Source organism: Oryx dammah, unplaced genomic scaffold (assembly GCF_014754425.2).
Source record: "Oryx dammah isolate SB20612 unplaced genomic scaffold, SCBI_Odam_1.1 HiC_scaffold_13, whole genome shotgun sequence".
In the NCBI taxonomy this organism is placed as follows: Eukaryota; Metazoa; Chordata; class Mammalia; order Artiodactyla; family Bovidae; genus Oryx; species Oryx dammah.
Window position 1 is genome coordinate 1147806 of NW_024070197.1, and position 20929 is coordinate 1168734.

The 20929-nt window shown below is 46.5% G+C and overlaps 1 protein-coding gene across 2 annotated transcripts; it reads left to right on the forward strand.

Moving 5' to 3' along the window:
- Positions 1 to 1265: 1265 nt before the first annotated feature.
- On the forward strand, positions 1266 to 11699 carry LOC120871799 (zinc finger protein 548-like). 2 transcript variants are annotated; one of them, XM_040251755.1, is made up of 4 exons: positions 1266 to 1553; positions 3300 to 3341; positions 6047 to 6173; positions 7772 to 11699. In XM_040251755.1, exons 2-4 carry the CDS (start codon positions 3306 to 3308, stop codon positions 9352 to 9354), a joined length of 1746 nt encoding a protein of 581 aa, XP_040107689.1. In that variant the 5' UTR covers positions 1266 to 1553; positions 3300 to 3305; the 3' UTR covers positions 9355 to 11699. The 2 variants fall into 2 exon arrangements, with proteins under 2 accessions (XP_040107689.1, XP_040107687.1); XM_040251753.1 differs by lacking the exon at positions 1266 to 1553 and having other exon boundaries at positions 3133 to 3341.
- Positions 11700 to 20929: the final 9230 nt, after the last annotated feature.

Sequence of the window (20929 nt, forward strand, 5' to 3'; positions counted from 1 at the left end):
TTTGGGGGCTCCAAATCACTGCAGATGGTGATTGCAGCCATGAAATTAAAAGACACTTACTCCTTGGAAGGAAAGTTATGACCACCCTAGATAGCATATTGAAAAACAGAGACATTATTTTGCCAACAAAGGTCCGTCTAGTCAAGGCTATGGTTTTTCCTGTGGTCATGTATGGATGTGAGAGTTGGACTGTGAAGAAAGCTGAGCGCCAAAGAATTGATGCTTTTGAACTGTGGTGTCGGAGAAGACTCTTGAGAGTCCTTTGGTGTGCAAGGAGATCCATCCAGTCCATTCTAAAGGAGATCAGCCCTGGGATTTCTTTGGAAGGACTGATGCTAAAGCTGAACATCCAGTACTGTGACCACCTCATGTGAAGATTGCCTCATTGGAAAAGACTCTGATGCTGGGAGGGATTGGGGGCAGGAGGAGAAGGGGACGACCGAGGATGAGATGGCTGGATGGCATCACTGACTCGATGGACGTGAGTATGAGTGAGCTCCGGGATTTGGTGATGGACAGGAAGGCCTGGGGTGCTGCGATTCATGCGCTCACAAAGAGTCGGACACAACTGAGAAACTGAACTGAACTTCTGTTTCACATTCTGAAATAAGAGGTCCCTAAACTTTCTGGCGATGGCACCGCACTCCAGTACTCTTGCCTAGAAAATCCCATGGACGGTGGAGCCTGGTGGGCCGCAGTCCATGGGGTCGCGAAGAGTCAGACACGACTGAACGACTTCCCTTTCACTTTTCACTTTCATGCCTTGGAGAAGGAAATGGCAACCCACTCCAGTGAGTTGCCTGGAGAATCCCAGGGACAGGGGAGCCTGGTAGGCTGCCGTCTATGGGGTCACACAGAGTCGGACACGACTGAAGTGACTTAGCAGCAGCGAACTTTCTGCATCACCGACTCGATGGACGTGAGTCTGAGCGAACTCCGAGAGTTGGTGATGGACAGGGAGGCCTGGCGTGCTGCGATTCATGGGGTCGCAAAGAGTCGATACGACTGAGCGACTGAACTGAATTGAAACTTTCTGTGAATTTCCTAGACTGCTCTCCAGAAATCAGAGTGCATCCCTTGTAAAAGCAAGCGAAACTCCGTCCCATCGTTGGAGCCTGAGAACTTGGTTTCCCTCAGCCCGGGGTAAAAAAGGGAAGTGAGTTCTGCTCTGACCAGAGGCAAGTGTGGTGGCAGCGGAAACTACATCACCCAGAAGCCTGTACGGTGCGAGGCGGCTGTGGCTGAGCCAGTGAAAGCTTACAGAGGCACGCGTGTGTGCGTGCGCACTGCGTTTGGGGCGGGACTTCCGGCGTTTTCTCCTGTAGTCTTCGGGAGGCTGTTGGGCTGTTCACCAGCTTTGGGCCTTGCCTTAGCCCGCTGAGGGGTGAGGTGACCTAGCGGAAAAGCGAGAGGAGACAAGTTGTCTCCGCTATCCACAATGGGCTCTGAGGCCTTTTGAGCCCGTAGTTGTCGGCGGTGTCCGCCTTCCCGCCCCACTCGCCGCATCTCCTGGCCCAGCTCTTCCCACCGGCCAGTGACCGAGGTCGGCGCAGGTGGGTGCTGCGTCTCCCGGGCCCCCACCTGGCCCGACTCCGAGTCCCGGATCCGGACGGAAGGGTGCCCGTTCAGGTCCCTGCCGGTCAGCCCCAGCGTCCAGAACTGAGGGCTGCCTTGTGAGGGGTCGCCCTTCAGCTAGTGGCTGGGGGTGAGGGAGAGAGTTCCCTCGTGGGCGACGGTGCAGGGCTTGCAGATCCTCCCCTAGTCGGCAGCCTCGGGGAAACTTGGGGTCACTTTTTTCTGTGACAGAAGGGAACGGAGTGCCTCACCTGAAATGGCAACCTGGGCAGGTGCGAGCCATGGAAGGTTGTTGTGAAGGCGTTGGGACTGGGAGAACCGTGTCTAGAGTTAGAAGTTGGGAGAAAATAATGCGAATGGAGGCAGGAATTTGGGGAGAGGCTGGGCCAGGGAGGTAGCGGGACATTGGAGATGGGATAAGACTGGGTAGGTTTCTTCAGTAGAGTCTACAGGACTTTCTGATGCTCCATGTGTTGCCAGGAGAATGTGGACTGGCCCAGCATGGCGTGGGAATCAGATTGAGGAGGGAGGGTCATAAGCGTGTTGCCTGAGATGGGCTCTGTGGTGAGGGAGGGGAGGGCTTAGAGTAGGAGGGCAGGACGTGAAGGCTGGGTGCAGGCATCCTTGATGCTCCTTCCAGGAAAGAGCATACCTGCCTGAGGAGGGATTCTGGCCTGTGTCTTCAAGGTAAAGAGCTTCGCTTCTCTGGAGCCTGCTGTGGATGCTGGAGTGGATTCTCCACTGGCAGACTCCCGACCCTCACTGCCTCCCCGATGGAAGGAGGGAAAGGTCAACCAGGCTGGTGGGGCCAGTGAGTCCTAGACCCACCTCACCCCTCACCCCATCGCTTGGGGCCCGAGGGATGAGACTCTGTTTTAGTCAAGGGCTCCCAGCAAGCTCCCTTTTGAGGATTATTTATTGAGTAGGCCTGCTTGCTGAATGGACTAGTAGCTGACCTGCCTGGTCAGCCCCTCCCAATAACTCATTAACTTAAGAATGTATGAAAATTAACCAAGAATTAATCAATATTCCTCTAAATACACACACTGGCAATTAGAAATGAGCCTGTTCACTCGGTTAAATCTTTGTGAACACTTTGTAATTGGCTTGTCATTGCTTTTCCTCTATATATTTGCTTACAAGGTAAAGTTTTATGTATGACATCTGAGATCCTAAAAAAATGTAAAGACCCCAAATTTCAAAACTATACCATTTCAATTGCCTGAAAATACATATAAAACTATTGTTCTTATGGACAGTCATAGCTGATACATGGTATGTCCTCCTTACATTAGATACCAATATGAGTCTTCTGAGGTTGGAATAATTCTTATCTTCAGTAGAATTTTCTTTTGTCTCGAGTTCAGGGAGGCTCAGTCCTTCTCCAGGGCCACCTGGTAAGAGGCAGTACTGGTTTCTGACATGCTCTGTCGTGTCCGACTCTTCGCAACCCTGTGGACTCTACAGTCTATGGAATTCTCCAGGCCAGGATACTGGAGTGGGTAGCCTTTCCCTTCTCCAGGGGATATTCGCAACCCAGGAATCAGACTAGGGTCTTTTGTGTTATAGGCAGATTCTTTACCAACTGAGCTATCAGGGAAGCCTGAGCTTAGACTGACAGGCAGAGATCCTGTTAAACCAAGGCTAGGAAAGGGTGGAGGTCCAACTCTGTTGCAGGATTCTAGCACTGTTGTCCATGTCTCATGACTTCTTTCTTCCCCCAGAGCCCTATGGCAGTGGTAGAGATGCTCATGAGTCCTGTACAGGTGAGTCATAATTATCAACCTGATAGTTTTATCATCCTGATATATATGCCCTTGAGGAATGGCGGTGTCGCAAGGCTTCTATCCCTATTTTCTGTCTTGCATCTGTAGACCATGTGCTCTCACCATGCCCAGGATCCTATATTTAGTCCTGTGTTATAGATTTGTCAGCAGTTTCATTGCTGACAGCTGATGGGAGAAGGTGTGGCAGGGAGCCCTGGCCACAGGATTTAAAATGTCCAGACAGTTGCACATGATGCTGAGGTGGAATATGCAGGGAACTGTTGGTTCTGTCATATCTGGTGGGAGTGGGGTGCCGAGACAGGGATGCACAGGTATCAGGCCTTGGCCAATAGCCTGAGGTCCTGATTCTCTAACCCTCAGGTTGAGGGCAGGTAGGGAATGTTTGAAGCAGAGCAGGAAGTTGCCATGTCTCAGATTTTAATAGGCTCCCTGTGACTGCAGAGTAGAAGACAGACTAAGTGTATGTGAAGGCTGGGAGATATGAGGGGAATTTCTGCATCCATGTGCATGTTTGTGGGGGCTACACCTGAGTGGTGGCTGTGAAGGTAGGGATAGAGCTGCCCATTTTTTAAAAATCATATATTTAAATTGAATATATTTTGTCATATTTTATATTTTATCATATATTTTAAATATCATATATTTAGGTGGTTTACAATGATGTGTTGTCCATATTTTATGTAATGGAGAATGAGGTACTCAAGGAGGTAGGCTGATAGGAAGAATCAGGGAAGACCCCAAGTTTCTGGCTTTGTTAGGAAGGATGAGTACCTCATCAGCTAAAATGAGGAAGCAGCTCTAGTTGTAGGGAGAATTTCCAAATGGAATAAGAAGAGTCAGTTTTTGTCCATGTTACAGATGTTCCAGAGATTCCCAAGGGGAGGTATCCCAGAGTTATCAGGAAGGTGCAGTCCCACAAATGAGATGCAGTGAGGAGGAGAGTGAACAGTTGGCCCTGAGCCCTGGCACTGAGCTTATAAAGACAAGGACAAACCTGAGTTTGTCTGAGGGTCAGCATCTGGGGGAGGGACCCCAGGGAATCACTTTCACACAGCATCTGGGTTTCAGGGGAAGGGTCCAAGGTGGAGACAGCCATGGCATAGGAGCCTTGGTTTGGACTAGGATAAAGTTGCAGATAATATTTAGGCAGTATCATTTCTAGTTGGTGGTGGGGATGCCATTAGAGGACAAGGAGTGAGGATGAAGGGCCTGGGTAGTAGGTCTCTGGGTTGGATACCTGGGTGGTTGTGATAGGCATCACCAAGACAGATGAGGAAGCAAAGTGTCTGTGTGACAGCAGGGTGTAGGTGTGAGAAAGTCTTCAGGCCAGGGCAGACAGAAGATAGATGTTGAGGATGGAAAAAGGATTCGCTGGGAGAGTCTCTAGACCTAGGGTGCAGTGGGAATGTGACTGGGGAGGTCTGTGTGCCTGGGCTTCATGTGAAGAGAGAGGAAGGTGTTGACTGCTTGTGGGACAATCCTTGCAGTGCAGAAGAGGGAGAGAGCTAAGGGGACATGAGGTCTCATGTAGGCGGGATGGCTAGAGAGGAAGCAAAAGACAGGGCCCTGTGGGGAGCCCTTCTGGGGTGTGCCTCCAGGGCTTGGGGTGGGCCCTGGTCTTCGAGGACTTTGGTGTTCAGGGGCAGGATTGGCTGCATTAAATGTTGGATGCATTTGACATTCACTGCCTGGACTCCATGTGCAGAGCACCCTGTAAGGAGGTGAAGGAAGGGCCTGTGGTGTCTGTGGTGGGGTGGGCGTGGTGCTGTCACCATGGAGGGGTCAGAGTTGTCAGGAAGGTGCAGTCCTACAAGTGCGAGGCAGTGAGGAGGGGAGTGAACGATTGGCCCTGAGCCTTGGCACTGGGCTTATAAAGACAAGGACAAATCTGGGTTTGTTTGAGGGTCAGCATCTGGGGGAGGGATCCAACAGGAGAGGGGTAGGGCCATGCATGGCAGTCCACAGCCTACGTGGTGGTTTGTTTTCTGCTGTGTACTGGACACAGGGATCCATGGTCATGAGGAGAGAGCACGCACTGATGCCCCTAGGACGTATCTTGAGGGTGGGACTTGTGGGAGGAGGCCGAGGGGGGACAGATGCGTGGGGGAGGGTGAAGGTCCTGGAGAGGGACGTGCATCAGTGGGTGTTCCCAGAGGATATTAACTTGTGGAAGTGAGTGGGTGGTGATGAGTGGTGACACAGAGAGGCCAATGACATTTCAAGAAAGTTTCATTGCTTACATTTCCTGAGAGGAGGCACACTGTATAACCCAGGGTCATGTGGGGAATCACCATACTTGGTTAGCAGGTGCAAGCACCAGTTTGGGGAAACCAGTGGTCAGAGCCTTTTTTGGATTTTCAGGGGAAATGTGGGGAGGGTTGGACAGAAGGCTTAGGGATGACTAGTTTGGATAATTCTGTGTACCTGGAGTACGGGAGCTGTCTCTACCTGTCTGGTACCTGGCTCTGGGCTGATTTAGGGCAGGGGAAATACTGACCTGGTGAGTGAGAGTTAGTTCAGGAGTTGGTTCAGAGTATGAGCTCTGGAAGCAAGGGAGATGTGAACAAATTTGGCCTTATCTTTAGCCCTGTAATTAATGGATGGCAAATAGATAAATACAGAATCCACAAAACTGAGTTAAAACAAGAAGCTGTTCATGAACCAGACTCTTTTGATTTTGGCAGGACTGTGTGGTCTTTGAGGATGTGGCTGTATATTTCTCCCAGGAGGAGTGGGGCCTCCTTGATGAAGCTCAGAGACACTTGTACCATGCTGTGATGACAGAGAACTTGGCACTCGTGGCCTCCCTGGGTAAGCTCTGCACACTCACCCAGTGTTCTGGGCTGCACTCTGTTCTCCCCCTTTGCCCAGGGGCAGCTCTGTGCTCCCCACACTGAGACCTTCCTTTCCTGGTTTCCTGGTATGTGTGCTGTTGGTGCTGGGGCTGGACCGTGTGTACAGTGTCACTGTTCTCCCCACAGAGCCCTGTCTCTTCCACTCTGAGAACTTGCACGACAGGGCTCAGGAGTCAGAAATCTAAATTTTATTTGAGACCCCCTCTGACCTGGCTTGTCCCTGGTAGGTGATCAGACTAGATGCTTGGACCCTTGTTGCCCCAGGCCTTCCCCTCCTCTTGCTGACATTTCTTTCAGGCACTAACCAAGAAACGAATTTTGGGACCATTATTGCTTCTGCAGTCTCCCCTGTGAAGCTGATAGAATTTTAGCATGTCAGATGTGTTGAATTTCTGGACATATGCTGGCCTCTCCTTTTTCTGTCTTTCACGTAGGACTGGCATCTTTCTGATGCCACATCAGTGCTCACCTGGTGCCGGAGGGAGGACCCTGGGTGCTTGACAGTGTGGTCATTACTGCATGTATGGCAGGAGACACTCAGAAGTACCCGAGCTCAGTGTGAGGTCCTGGGAAATGGTGCTATGTCAGAACTGGGAACTTGTTGTGTGTTCACCATTGATTGATGCTATGACCGCTGGCCATACCTCGTTTCTTCCATTTCTTTCTCAATTTTTATTTCTTCTGTCACCCTGCAGCCACACCTATGTGACCCTCGCTTGTCACATGTTCCATATCACTGCTCTATGTGTAAGATGTCCTGAGGTCTGCATGTATGTATCCTTAAGTAGTGCTAGAACTTTAGCATCTCCTTTGTATCAGATGTTTCACGGTCTGGGCACCAAATTTGTCATAGTGCTCACCTGTCACCCATAGCCATGGGTGTGGTGGAGGCCCTTTGCACAGGATGATTCGGAGGCCTGCTACGGTCTGAATGTTTGTGTCTCCACACATTCCATATGTTGAAAACTTCATGCCCAAGGTGGCAGTATTAGGAGATGGGGTGTTTGGGGTGATTAGGTCATGAGGGCAGAGCCTTTAAGAATGAGGTTAATGCCCTTTTAAAAGGGGACCCCACTGAGACTTCCTTTCCAATGCAAAGTGCCTGAGTTAGATTCCTGTTGAAGGAACTAAGCTCTCACATGATATGCAGCTCAGCCCAATAGATTAAAAGAAAAAAAAAGGAGGGGACCGCACAGAGCTTCCAGGCTCCTTCCACCATGTGTGATGACACAATGAGAAGTCTGTGACCTAGAAAAATGCATACACATCTCTGGGTTCCATCCTCTGGAAATGTGAGAAGTAAACTTCTGTTCATTATAAGCCAGTCAGCTTTTTATCATAGCATCCCGAATGGACTGAAAGAGTAACTCTTCCTTGAGTCTTTACCTGTTGACAGGACTGTCTCATCATGGGAGCTCCCCAGGTCCATCTCTGCATAGCAGATCTTCTTCTCTCTGGCTCTGGTCTTGGGTGTGTGTGACACGCATGTTTCTGATGGGGCTGTCCTTTCCATCAAAATCAACATGCACTTTACCAGCATCTATCTGGTTACAGGTTGTTGGCATGGAGCCCAGGGTGAGGAGGCCTCTTCTGAGCAAGGTGTTTCTATAGTGATGTCAGAGGTCAGGACTGCAAAGCCAGATCCATCCTTCAGGAAGGCCCAGTCCAGTGACATGTGTGGCTCACTCTCCAGAGACCTTTTACCCCTGCCTGAGCATGATGGAATGTACCGTGATGAAGGACTGTACATTTGTGGAGCAGACCTTTTCCAGCACCAGAAGGAGATTAGAGACAAACTTTGCAGAAGGGCTGAGGGGCACCCTTCATTTGTGACCAACAGCAGTGTTCACACAGGAGAGAGGACCTTGACCTGCAGCAGAAGTGGGAAGCCCTTCCCAGGCAGCACAGGCCTTCTGCAGCAGCTGGCCCCTCATGGTGTGGGGCAGCCACATGGGGACACTGAGTGCCAGGAGGCCTTTGGTCATGAACAGAGTGGTTACAGGTGTACTCAATGTGGGAAAGCCTTCAGCCGAAAACAGATACTTGTTGAGCATCAGAAAATCCACACTGGAGTAAGGCCTCATGAGTGCAGCATATGCGGGATGGCCTTCATTAGAAAATTTCACCTTGTTCAGCACCAGAGAATCCACACTGGAGAAAGGCCTTTTCGGTGTGGTGAATGTGGGAAATGTTTTAGGTACAACTCCACGCTCATTAGTCATCAGCGAGTTCACACTGGATTAAGGCCTTATGAGTGCAGCAAATGTGGGGAATTCTTCAAGTACAATGCCAACTTCATGAAACATCAGAGAAAGCACAATGGAGAAAGGCCTTTTGAGTGCAGAGAATGTGGAAAATTCTTTAGGTACAACTATAGACTGATAAGACATGGGAGAGTTCACACTGGAGAAACTCCTTACAAGTGCATTGAATGTGGGAAGTTTTTCAGGTACAGCTCCACATTCATTAGACATCAGAGAGTTCACACTGCAGAAAAGCCTTATAAGTGTAATGAATGTGGGAAGTTCTTTAGATACAATTCCACACTCATTAAACACCAGAGAGTTCATACCGGAGAAAGGCCTTATGAGTGCCGTGAATGTGGAAAATTTTTTAGGTACACATCCACCCTCATTAGACATCAGAGAGTTCATACTGTAGAAAGGCCTTATGAGTGCAGCTTGTGTGGGGAATACTTTAAGTACAAATCCAAACTTATTAAACATTGGCAAAATCACACTGGAGAAAGACCTTATGAGTGCAGTGAATGTGGGAAGGCCTTTAGGTACCACTGCAGACTCATTAGACATAAGAGAGTCCACAGTGGCGAGAGGCCTTATGAGTGCAGTGAATGTGGGAAATTCTTTCGGTACAACTCCAACCTCATTAAACATTGGAGAAATCACACTGGAGAGAGGCCTTATGAGTGCAGAGAATGTGGGAAAGCCTTTAGCCACAAGCATATACTTGTTGAGCATCAGAAAATCCATACTGGAGAAAGGCCTTATGAGTGCAGCAGATGTCACAAAGCCTTCATTAGGAAGTCCCACCTTGTTCATCACCAGAAGATTCACACTGAAGACACTATGAGTGCTGTGAATGTGGGGAACTCTTTAGATACAACTCCAACCTCATGAAGCAGAGAGTTCAGTGGTAGAGACCTTATGAAGGGGCCTGCTGTATAGCACAGGAAACTATTCAATATCGTGTAATAAGTTATAATGGCAAAGAATCTGGGAAAGAATTTTATTTATAAACTGAATCATTTTGATATATACCTGAAACACTGTAAATCAACTATGCTTCAATTAAAAAACAAAAGACCATGTAAGTACAGTTCAGTTCAGTTCAGTCACTCAGTCGTGTCTGACTCTTTGCGACCCCGTGAATCGCAGCACGCCAGGCCTCCCTGTCCATTACCAACTTCCGGAGTTCACTCATACTCACGTCCATCGAGTCCGTGATGCCATCCAGCCATCTCATCCTCTGTCGTCCTCTTCTCCTCCTGCCCCCAATCCCTCCCAGCATCAGTCTTTTCCAATGAGTCAGCTCTTCGCATGAGGTGGCCAAAGTACTGGAGTTTCAGCTTTAGCATCATTCCTTCCAAAGAACACCCAGGACTGATCTCCTTCAGAATGGACTGGTTGGATACAAAAGCTATGGTAAAGGAGTTACTACTCCAGACTCCTTAACTCATAGCTGCTGGAGAAGCCCCTATGAGATGTTGGGCTATGTTCACTTCTGGGTACAGCGAACATGGCAAGTTGTTTTGGTACAGCTCCCCACTTTAGACATCAAGAGTTCATACCAGAGGCAAACCTTTTCAGTGAATGTAAGTTTTTAGCTTAAACAACCCAATTACACGTCAGTGATTTCACAACGGAGAAAAGCCTTAGGGCAGCAGTTACGGACATGTGTTCTGCCAAAACTTCGACCTCATTCAGCACCAAAAAGTTCACACCAGAGGCAGTATTGCAAATGGGGAAAGATTAGCAAGTTGCTCTAATCTGTCCCTGAGAACGTCTTTTTTTTTTTTTTTTTGATGGTAGTAAAACATATCTAACTGCTGGGCTTCCCTGGTAGCTCAGCTGGTAAAGAATCCACCTGTAATGCAGGAGACCCCAGTTTGATTCCTGGGTTGGGAAGCTCTGCTAGGGAAAGGATAGGCTACCCACTCCAGTATTCTTGGGCTTCCCTGGTGGATCAACTGGTAAAGAATCTGCCTGCAATGCAGGAGACCTGGGTTCAATCCCTGGGTTGAGAAAATCTGCTGGAGAAGGGAAAGGCTAATCACTCCAGTATTCTGGCCTGGAGAATTCTATGGACTATATAGTCCATGGGGTCGCAAAAGTGTTGGTCATGACTGAGCGACCTTAGGGCTTCCCTGAAAGCTCAGTTGGTAAAGAATCTACCTGCAATGCAGGAGACCCCAGTTCGATTCCTGGATCAGAAAGATCTGCTGGAGAAGGGATAAGCTACCCACTCCAGTATTCTGGCCTGGATAATTCCATGGACTGTATAGTCCATGAGGCTGCAAAGAGTCAGACACAACTGAGCAACTTTTACTTTCATATGTAACAAACTTTACCCTCTACCTTTTAATGTTCGGTGTAGTGTGTTTAAAAATTAATATCTAGTCTCCAGAATTCTTTTTCATCTTGCAAAAATGAAACTCTGTACCCCTTAAACAACAGCTCTCTCTTCTCCCTCCCTACCCTACCTGTCTAACTCTGTTTTACACTCTTGTCTATGAATCTGATTATTCTGGATACTTTGCGTAAGTGTAATCATACGTTTTTTCATCTCTGCAGCTGGCTTATTTACCTTAGAATAATGTCCCCATGTTGAAGCATTTGTCAGCATTTTCTTCTGTCTTGAGAAGGAATCAGAACTGATCTGCCTAAAACATGGGGAAAGGTGCTGATTGTCAATACAAGTTTGTCTGATATGATGACATTTAGAGAAACAAGAGATCCTGGTTTTATATGGAACATATATGTTAATAGCTTTACTGAGGTATTAGCATACTCAATTTCATTTATTAAAATTGTAAACTGTATTTTCACATAGGTGTACATAGTGGGACTATCACCAAAGTTGTGATAATGAACATGTCCATTACTTACAGAGTTTCTATTAGCACCGACCCTACCCAAGTTGCCATCTCCAGGTAGGCATGGTAGTTTACATTTTCTAGAATTTTATATAAAAGAAATCCTACAGGTATTCTTATATGAATTTTCACTAAGTTCATAAATATATTTTTTACTATATTTGTGCAAAGGAATGACATCAAATAAAAATAAGCAAGGCTTTCTTATGTATTAGAAGTGCATTGTTTGTAAACAAATGTGGGTGGTTTTTATTGTTCTCACTATCACTGAGAAAAGGTTATTTAAAGTGGGAACTGAAGTTGAAACTAAACTGAAATTCAGTTTTGTATGAATTTTTTATGAATAAAAAATTTTGAACCTTTTGCATCGTACACAGCTTCCACTGACATTTTTCTAGATTTTCTCTTCTTGACTTTTCTAGTGTCCTTATCCTACATCTTTGCATCATAAAAGTTCTTAGGGAATTTTCGCGGTGAAATACACAACATACACTTTATCATCTCACTATTTTAAGTGTTCAGTTTCATGATATATTGGGATCTCCAGCAAAACAACCCATCAGTGTTTGTGTGTGTGTGCATACTCACACACGTGCATTTGTGTAGAGACAGAAAAAAGAAATATATATATTTTTTAATTTATTAATTTTATTTGGCTATGCTGGGTTTTCCTTGCTGTGTGTGCTAGTTTTCTCTAATGCGGGATGGTGGCGGCGGGGGTGGGGTGGGGGCTACTCTCATTGCAGTACACGGGCTTCTCATCGCAGTGACTTCTGACTGTGGAGCATGAGCTTTAGGCCAACGGGGTCAGTAGTTGTGGAGAATGGGCTTAGTTTCCCTGTGATGTGTGGAATATACCCAGACCAGGGATCAAGACCATATTCCCTGCATTGGCAGGTGAATTCTTAACCAGTGGACTAGCACAGAAGTCCACCTTCCTGTCTGGCCCATCATGGTCCTGTCTTTAATCTGTGCTTGCTTTACCCTGACCTACCACAGTGAAAGTTAGAAATTGAATCTAATGCTTAGGCTACATGTGTTTGCAGAGCAGTAGACCACCTGACCTGCCTCTTGAGAAACCTATATGCAGGTCAGGAAGCAACAGTTAGAACTGGACATGGAACAACAGACTGGTTCCAAATAGGAAAAGGAGTACATCAAGGCTGTATATTGTCACCCTGCTTATTTAACTTCTATGCAGAGTACATCATGAGAAATGCTGGACTGGAAGAAGCACAAGCTGGAATCAAGATAGCTGGGAGAAATATCAATAACCTCAGATATGCAGATGACACCAGTCTTATGGCAGAAAGTGAAGAGGAACTAAAAAGCCTCTTGATGAAAGTGAAAGAGGAGAGTGAAAAAGTTGGCTTAAAGCTCAACATTCAGAAAACAAAGATCATGGCATCTGGTCCCATCACTTCATGGGAAATAGATGGGGAAACAGTGGAAATGGTGTCAGACTTTATTTTTTCTGGCTCCAAAATCACTGCAGATGGTGATTGCAGCCATGAAATTAAAAGACGCTTACTCCTTGGAAGAAAAGTTGTGACCACCCTAGATAGCATATTGAAAAGCAGAGACATTGCCAACAAAGGTCCTTCTAGTCAAGGCTATGGTTTTTCCTGTGGTCATGTATGGATGTGAGAGTTGGACTGTGAAGAAAGCTGAGCACCAAAGAATTGATGCTTTTGAACTGTGGTGTTGGAGAAGACTCTTGAGAGTCCCTTGGGCTGCAAGGAGATCCAACCAGTCCATTCTAAAGGAGATCAGTCCTGGGTGTTCTTTGGAAGGAATGATGCTAAAACTGAAACTCCAGTACTTTAGCCACCTCATGCGAAGAGTTGACTCATTGGAAAAGAGTCTGATACTGGGAGGGATTGGGGGCAGAAGGAGAACGGGACGACAGAGGATGAGATGGCTGGATGGCATCACGGACTCGATGGACGTGAGTTTGAGTGAACTCCGGAAGTTGGTGATGGACAGGGCGGCCTGGCGTGCTGCGATTCATGGGGTCACAGAGTCGGACACGACTGAGCGACTGAACTGAACTGAACTGAACTGACGACACCATTTATTAGACCCGAGCTCTGGATGGATGCACTGTGTGTGTGTGTGTGAGCGACAGCCTAGTTGTTGTTCAATCAGTCGTGTCCAACTCTTTGTGACCCCATGGACTGCAGCACCCCAGGCTTCCCTGTCCTTGAACATCTGCCAGAGCTTGCTCAAACTCATCCATTGAGTTGGTGATGCCATCCAACCATCTCATCCTCTGTCGTCCCCACGATACAGCCTGGTATCTTGTGCCTGCTTGGTTTTGTAGGTTTGGGGACCATCTGAAATACTCTCTGTACTCTCGTGATCAGCACAGAGTATATTACACACAAGTCTGGATGCATCGCCTTTCAGACGCGTGAAACCCCGCCCCAGTACTCAGAACCTAGGGACACCCCTTCTGGCAACCCTCTGAGGTTGAACTTTGCCAGAGTTGGGCAGCACCGCCCCTTGCCAGGGCCTGGAACTCCGTAAACTACATTACCCGGAAGGCAGTGCTCCGCCTCCTGCAGCACAGAACCAAAGAAGGATCAGAAGAGATGCAGTTTGGTTCTAGAGGACCGCGTCTGGGCTGTCCTTCCGACGTAAACCGCAAGATACTTTCTGTGAACTCAGTTCCCATTTGCCGCCTTGAGGTATAGCGAGCTGGGTAGGCGCTGGTACAGCTGTCCTGAGGCGGATCTGAGGCTCGGCGTGGGTTCCATTCGGCCAGAATCTGTCTCCGGGCTGGAACGGGAGCCGCCGTGCCCCGGCCCTTCCTTCGCCTACCGACTCGGCTGGAACGGATGCGTTGATGGGTACGATTGAGGTTCATTTGCTTTGACCTCTGGGCCCCTCGGCCAGCGTGTTTGTGTGTGTGTGTGTCTCTCTTTTAATACTTTTATTTTGCTATTGCTGCGCTGGCCTTTCTGTAAAGGCGGAGAGTGGGGTCTACTCTCTATTATGGTGCTCTGGCTTCTCATTGAGGGGCCGGGACTCTAGGGCTTGGGCTCAGTAGTTATGGCTCCCCGGCTCTAGTTCAGTTCAGTCGCTCAGTCGTGTCAGACTCTTTGCGACCCCATGAATCGCAGCACGCCAGGCCTCCCTGTCCATCACCATCTCCCGGAGTTCACTCAGACTCGCGTTCATCGAGTCAGTGATGCCATCCAGCCATCTCATCCTCCGTCGTCCCCTTCTTCTCCTGCCCCCAATCCCTCCCAGCATCAGACTCTTTTCCAATGAGTCAACTCTTCGCATGAGGTAGCCAAAGTACCAGAGTTTCAGCTTTAGCATCATTCCTTCCAAAGAAATCCCAGGGTTGACCTCCTTCAGAATGGACTGGTTGGATCTTCTTGCAGTCCAAGGGACTCTCAAGAGTCTTCTCCAACACCACAGTTCAAAAGCATCAATTCTTCGGCGCTCAGCCTTCTTCACAGTCCAACTCTCACATCCATACACGACCACAGGAAAAACCATAGCCTTGACTAGACGGACCTTAGTCGGCAAAGTAATGTCTCTGCTTTTGAATATACTGTCTAGGTTGGTCATAACTTTTCTTCCAAGGAGTAAGTGTCTTTTAATTTCATGGCTGCAATCACCATCTGCAGTGATTTTGGAGCCAGAAAAAATAAAGTCTGCCACTGTTTCCACTGTTTCCCCATCTATTTCCCATGGGGTGATGGGACCGGATGCCATGATCTTACTTCTATGAATGTTGAGCTTTAAGCCAACTTTTTCACTCTCCTCTTTCACTTTCATCAAGAGGCTTTTTAGTTCCTCTTCACTTTTTGCCATAAGGGTTGTGTCATCTGCATATCTGAGGTTATTGATATTTCTCCCGGCAATCTTGATTCCAGCTTGTGTTTCTTCCAGTCCAGCGTTTCTCATGATGTACTCTGCATAGAAGTTAAATAAGCAGGGTGACAATATACAGCCTTGATGTACTCCTTTTCCTATTTGGAACCAGTCTGTTGTTCCATGTCCAGTTCGAACTGTTGCTTCCTGACCTGCATGCAGATTTCTCAAGAGGCAGGTTAGGTGGTCTGGTATTCCCATCTCTTTCAGAATTTTCCACAGTTTATTGTGATCCACACAGTCAAAGGCTTTGGCATAGTCAATAAAGCAGAAATAGATGTTTTTCTGGAACTCTCTTGCTTTTTCCATGATCCAGCAGATGTTGGCAATTTGATCTCTGGTTCCTCTGCCTTTTCTAAAACCAGCTTGAACATCAGTAAGTTCACGGTTCACATATTGCTGAAGCCTGGCTTGGAGAATTTTGAGCGTTACTTTACCAGCATGTGAGATGAGTGCAATTGTGGGGTAGTTTGAGGATTCTTTGGCATTGCCATTCTTTGGGATTGGAATGACGTTTTCCAGTCCTGTGGCCATTGCTGAGTTTTCCAAATTTGCTGGCATATTGAGTGCAGCACTTTGACAGCATCATATTTCAGGATTTTAAATAGCTCAACTGTAATGCCATCACCTCCATAACACCATATTAATGGCTGTTCATTGGGAAGACCGAAGAGGTGTATCAGTATTTTGAGAAAGAAGGGAATACTTCTGCTTTATGACATTTCAGTTTGTGAAACATTCCTGGGAAAGTGTTCATTGGGATAGTAGTAGCAATCTGTAATTAAGCCCAAGTCACTAAACTTTATTCATTTTCTATGGCTGCTATAATGAATAACCACAAAGTTGATGGTTTCAGACGATACATTATGAATTATTTTACTCTTCTGGACGTCAGAAGTCTAACTCACTTTCACAGGGATAAACTCAAAGTGTGACTAGGGGCTTGGTCTCTCTGGAGGCTCGAGGAATGCATTGTGGTCCTTGCCTTTTCCAAAGTCTGGAGCTGCATTCCTTGTGTTTGACGGCTGAAGACCACTTCCTTCTGCAAAGACCAGCAGTGCGGCATTTCAGTCATCCAGCCGCCTTCCTCTACTTGTCTTTTGTGAGGAGACCTTGGAATACATCTCCGGACAAACGTACTTTTGGGGTAATCTCATCTCCAAATCCCTAATCGAGTTGGCCAAGTCTCTGACTATATAAGGTAACATTTATGAGTTCCAAAGATGAGGACCCAGGTGTCTTCGGGGAATATTCATCAGCCTGCCACTTTGAGTCCAAGTCCTTCAAAATGTGTTTGTCTTCAGGTATATTCATTGCAATCATAACGCGAAATATTACTTGTAGGTGTGTATCATAAATGTTTTTGACCTCTAAGTATGTACGACGTCATAATTTTTCCAAAATATTGACGTCACTAAGTCCTCTACCTGTACCACATTCTCAATTTCAAGGTCTTAAAATTTTAGAATGCTTGAGGCCCTGTATGACTCTCTACGCGTGCTGACACCCCCTTTTTCTGTCTTTGAGAAGAGTGGTTCCACGGATATCTGGGTGCATCCCCTTTTTTCCTGCAAGTCTGGAGCACCGATCCTAGCCATGGCAGACAGCGGGGTTCACTACATCTCCCTGAAAACCCAGCGCAGCCCGAATGGGTCACGGGGCCAATGCAAACCCAGGACTGAGCCACTTCCGTCCTATAAGACGGCGTCTGGGTGGGGCTTCCGGCCGGTCCCGCGGGCGACATTTTTAAACGCCAGCCTGATTTGGTGTGTGGAGCTTCGGGATTTGGCCGGCCGGAGGCGAAGGAGGGCGGCAGGGCGCTGTGCCCGCTGCTCTGCGGCGGGTCCGAGGCTCTGCGCCGGCGGCCTGACTGACTTGGGGCCGAGACGGGCGCCGCGGTGCCCAGGCCCCGCCTTCGCCCTCAGACCCCGCTGTGGCCGAGCGGACAGACCCGCTTCAGGTGAGCGCTCAGCCAGCTCTTCTCCTTCTGCGGTATTTTTGTCCTTATCTGGGTTCTCTTTCAAGTGTCCTGTGTATGATTTTATTTCTTTCCCCAAACCTCGGGTTTTCTCATTTTGAAATATGACCTGCTTGGGGGAAAATAAATGCTTCTGACCTACGTGCCGTTGAAAAAACAGCTGTTACTAATAGCCGTTCAATGCTCAAATCAAGAGATGAGGTACAAAATAGGACCCAAAAGCCGCCTGTGGAGGTCCTTCCAAAACTATTGTCCCCCCCCCCCAAAAAAAAAAAAAAAAAAACTATTGTCCCGTCCCCCAAATGTTAAGATGTGGTCTTTTGTTTCAGGTGAGCGTTTTCGTTTTTGTTTTTTGCTTTCTTGATTGTTTTGCTTCTTAGATGTCGCTAGTGGTAGAACCTACCTGCCAGTGCGGCCGACATAAATGCCGTGGGTTCCATCTCTGGGCTTCCCTGGTGGCTCAGAGGTTAAAGCGTCTGCCTCCAATGCGGGAGACCTGGGTTCGATCCCTGGGTTGGGAAGATCCCTTGGAGAAGGAAATGGCAACCCACTCCAGTATTCTTGCCTGGAGAATCCCATGGATGGAGAAGCCTAGTAGGTTACCGTCCACGGGGTCGCAAAGAGTCGGACACGACGGAGCGACTTTACCTTCCATCTCTGGGTCAGGAAGATCCCCTGGAGGAGGAAGTGGCAACCCACTCCAGTACTCTTGCCTGGAGAATCCCATGGACAGAGGAGCCTCGCGGGCTACAGTCTGTAAGGTCGCAAAGAGTCGGACACGACTGAAGCGACTTAGTGCACACACATAGTTTTGCCAACTGTGTGGAAAATATTCGACGACCGTAGTTTCCCTTTGCTCAGTTGTTTTAAAACTTTGACAGCTGAAATCATATAAGTATTAAGTGTTTTTGTTTTCATTTGGAGAAGGTGGTGTGACTTCACCGATTTTTTCATGTCTATCCGCTAATTTTCTTTACTTTTGCAGTATTATATAGTGAGTGTGCAGTCTATAGGGCTTCTGAGGTGGCGCTAGTTGTAAAGAATCCACCTGCCAGTTCAGAAGACACAAGAGAAGCAGGTTCGATCCCTGGATGTGGAAGGTCCCCTGGCACCCTATTCCAGAATTCTTGCCTGGAGAATCCCATGGACAGAGGAGCCTGGAGGGTTACAGTCCATGGTGTCACAAAGAATCAGACAGGACTGACTGACTGAGCACATACATTATATGAGTAAGATGTCTTCATAAAATCAGCTGTTGAAAGCTTTTTTGGTCAGCTTTCTGTATTTATAACCACTGCTATTCTAGCCATAACTTCTTTGCCTTCTGTTGTGTGTTAAGGACATATCTGTCTAACATATATGTTAAGATTATTATTGTATTTAAATGAACATTTCCACCTTTTGATCTTATTTTGCTCCATCTTACTAATTTTAACTTAGTCCTTTGAATGAGATGATTATACTTACTTTTAATGGATCCCGTAGTTGTATTTTCACACTCTCTTTTTGCATTATGCCTACTTAACAGTTCTACAGCATACAGCCATTTAAGAGTTTTTCTTCTGTTTCAGTGATTGTACTCTGCTAATATTTACTTCACCGTTATGTGATGTTCCTCTGGTAGTATTGGAAGAAAATGATTAAGTTATTTTGTTAAAAACACTTGTTTTAAAAGGGGGATTAAATGAATCATTGTAACAATAAAAACTTATAATGCTGGGAATCCTTACCAAGATACTTAGAACCCAAGAAGGTATTTTCATATTTAAAGAGGATTGAACAGAGATCAGGTCATATAGGTTCTTTCCTTTGTCTTAAGTTTAAAGACTCATCAGTGATGTCCAGTTATCTCAAACTGTTGGAAGCCACACACTTTTACTCTGATTCTAGTAATAACCCCTTTCTCACGAATTAATTTTCTGGAGCCATTTTCTTCTTGTAATTCTCTCTCTCTTTTTTTTTTTCTTTTTGTGGTTGCACTGCTTGGCTTGTGGAATCTAGGTTCCCCAACCAGGTATAGAACCTGGGTCCACTGCAGTGAAAGTATCACATTCTAACCACTGGGCAACCAGAGAATTCTGAGATTCATTTTCAAAGAGAAGTTAGTCAGTGGTGTTTCCATTCTCTACAACAGGAGAAAAAAGCTTGTAGGAAGTTAATCTGTTTGAACATTTATGGGAGAAAAAAAAAACTGGATATATTAAAGAATATGAAAAAAAAAAAAAGAATATGGTTCAAGTATAAGTTTTTTAAAAAACAACTTTTAAGATAACAAAAGTAAAATTAGAAAAGGAGTATAGGAACTCCTGTCCAAATGTTGGGTCCAGCTACAAGCTATGAGAGGAAAAAGTTATTATTGGTAAGGGAGAAATGGAAGAATGGAATCAAATGGCAATGTCAGAAAGAGCTCTGCTTAATTTTTATATGCATGGCTTGGGGCTATAATAGCCCTATATGACTTGCCACAAGCATCTCCTATCTAACCAGATACCTTATTCTTTGGATCATTGGGCTCTAGTCGTACTAGCCTCATAGAGCTACTCAGACACATTAGACATGAATATAATAGAGAGACTTTGCACTTATTAGTCCCACTTCTAGAAAACCTTTTCTGAAGTCAGACATATGACCTTATGGCACAACTCCGTAATATTTTCTGCCCTCTTTATGATTTAGTTTTCTGTTGAGTAATTTGTCTTCACCTGAAATATTGAATAGTTACCTCATTAATCTTTCTTGTCTATGTTGATGATGGGAATTAAAGTTACATGGCCCTACTCTTCCCACAGGTTCCATGTTCAACAGAACCACTTATGGACTCTTCACTGGTGAGTGTTGGTGTTCAGAAAGATTTTGCTGCTGCTCTTTGTGAACTTGGTGTCTGGACACCCTAGAGAAACCCTGAGTGCAGAATTCCAAGTCCAGGCCAGAGGGTATATGGAAAGATTCCAAATTTGGCAACCAGGGGACTGAAATGTGAAAGATTATTTGTATAGGGGTTACTATGTCCAAATGCTTGAGGATGCAATTGAGATGAGTGTATTTTAGGACTGTTGGGTCTCTGTTTATGCAGTAGGAACAGAGAACAAGAGAACCAGGATCAGGGCTAGACTGGTAGCCTGATAAGAAGGGTTTCTGTTCTAAGACTGCTGGCAGAAATGGGATTTTTGTAATAGAAAGGAAAAGTGATGTGACTTAAGTTTTAAGAGGCTACCTCTGGGTCAGAGTGCACAATAGCCTGGTGGAGAGGAAGACAAAGAAACATAGAAGCTGTCTTAATTTTCCAGATGTGCATGGCTCTAGCTGTACCAAAGTGGTGGATGTGGCGATATAAGAACTACTTGGTTTCTACTTTTTTTTTTTTTTTTTAAGTAAAGGCTGTGGAGGAATCACATGCTTCCAAAGTTTTTCCCATTTGCATCTGGAAAGGTGGAAGTGCCATCAAGTGATTTGGGAAAGTCTGGTAAGAGGACTTTTCCATGAGAATATTAGGAATTGAGATTTGGCCATGTTAGGCGTCAGATGTTGCAGTGGCTCCCAAGTGTAGGAGACAAGTAGATGGCTGAACATGCTGAACACCAACACTCACCAAGATCGAGAGTAATGAGGAGGCTTTCGGATGCCATTAGGGGACAGAGGAGACACAGACAGACAAGGAAGAGGAGTGGTCCTCAGCAAGAAGGTAGGGGGGAAGGGGAAGGCCAGTTGGTAGGTCAGGTATCTGTGGGGAAAA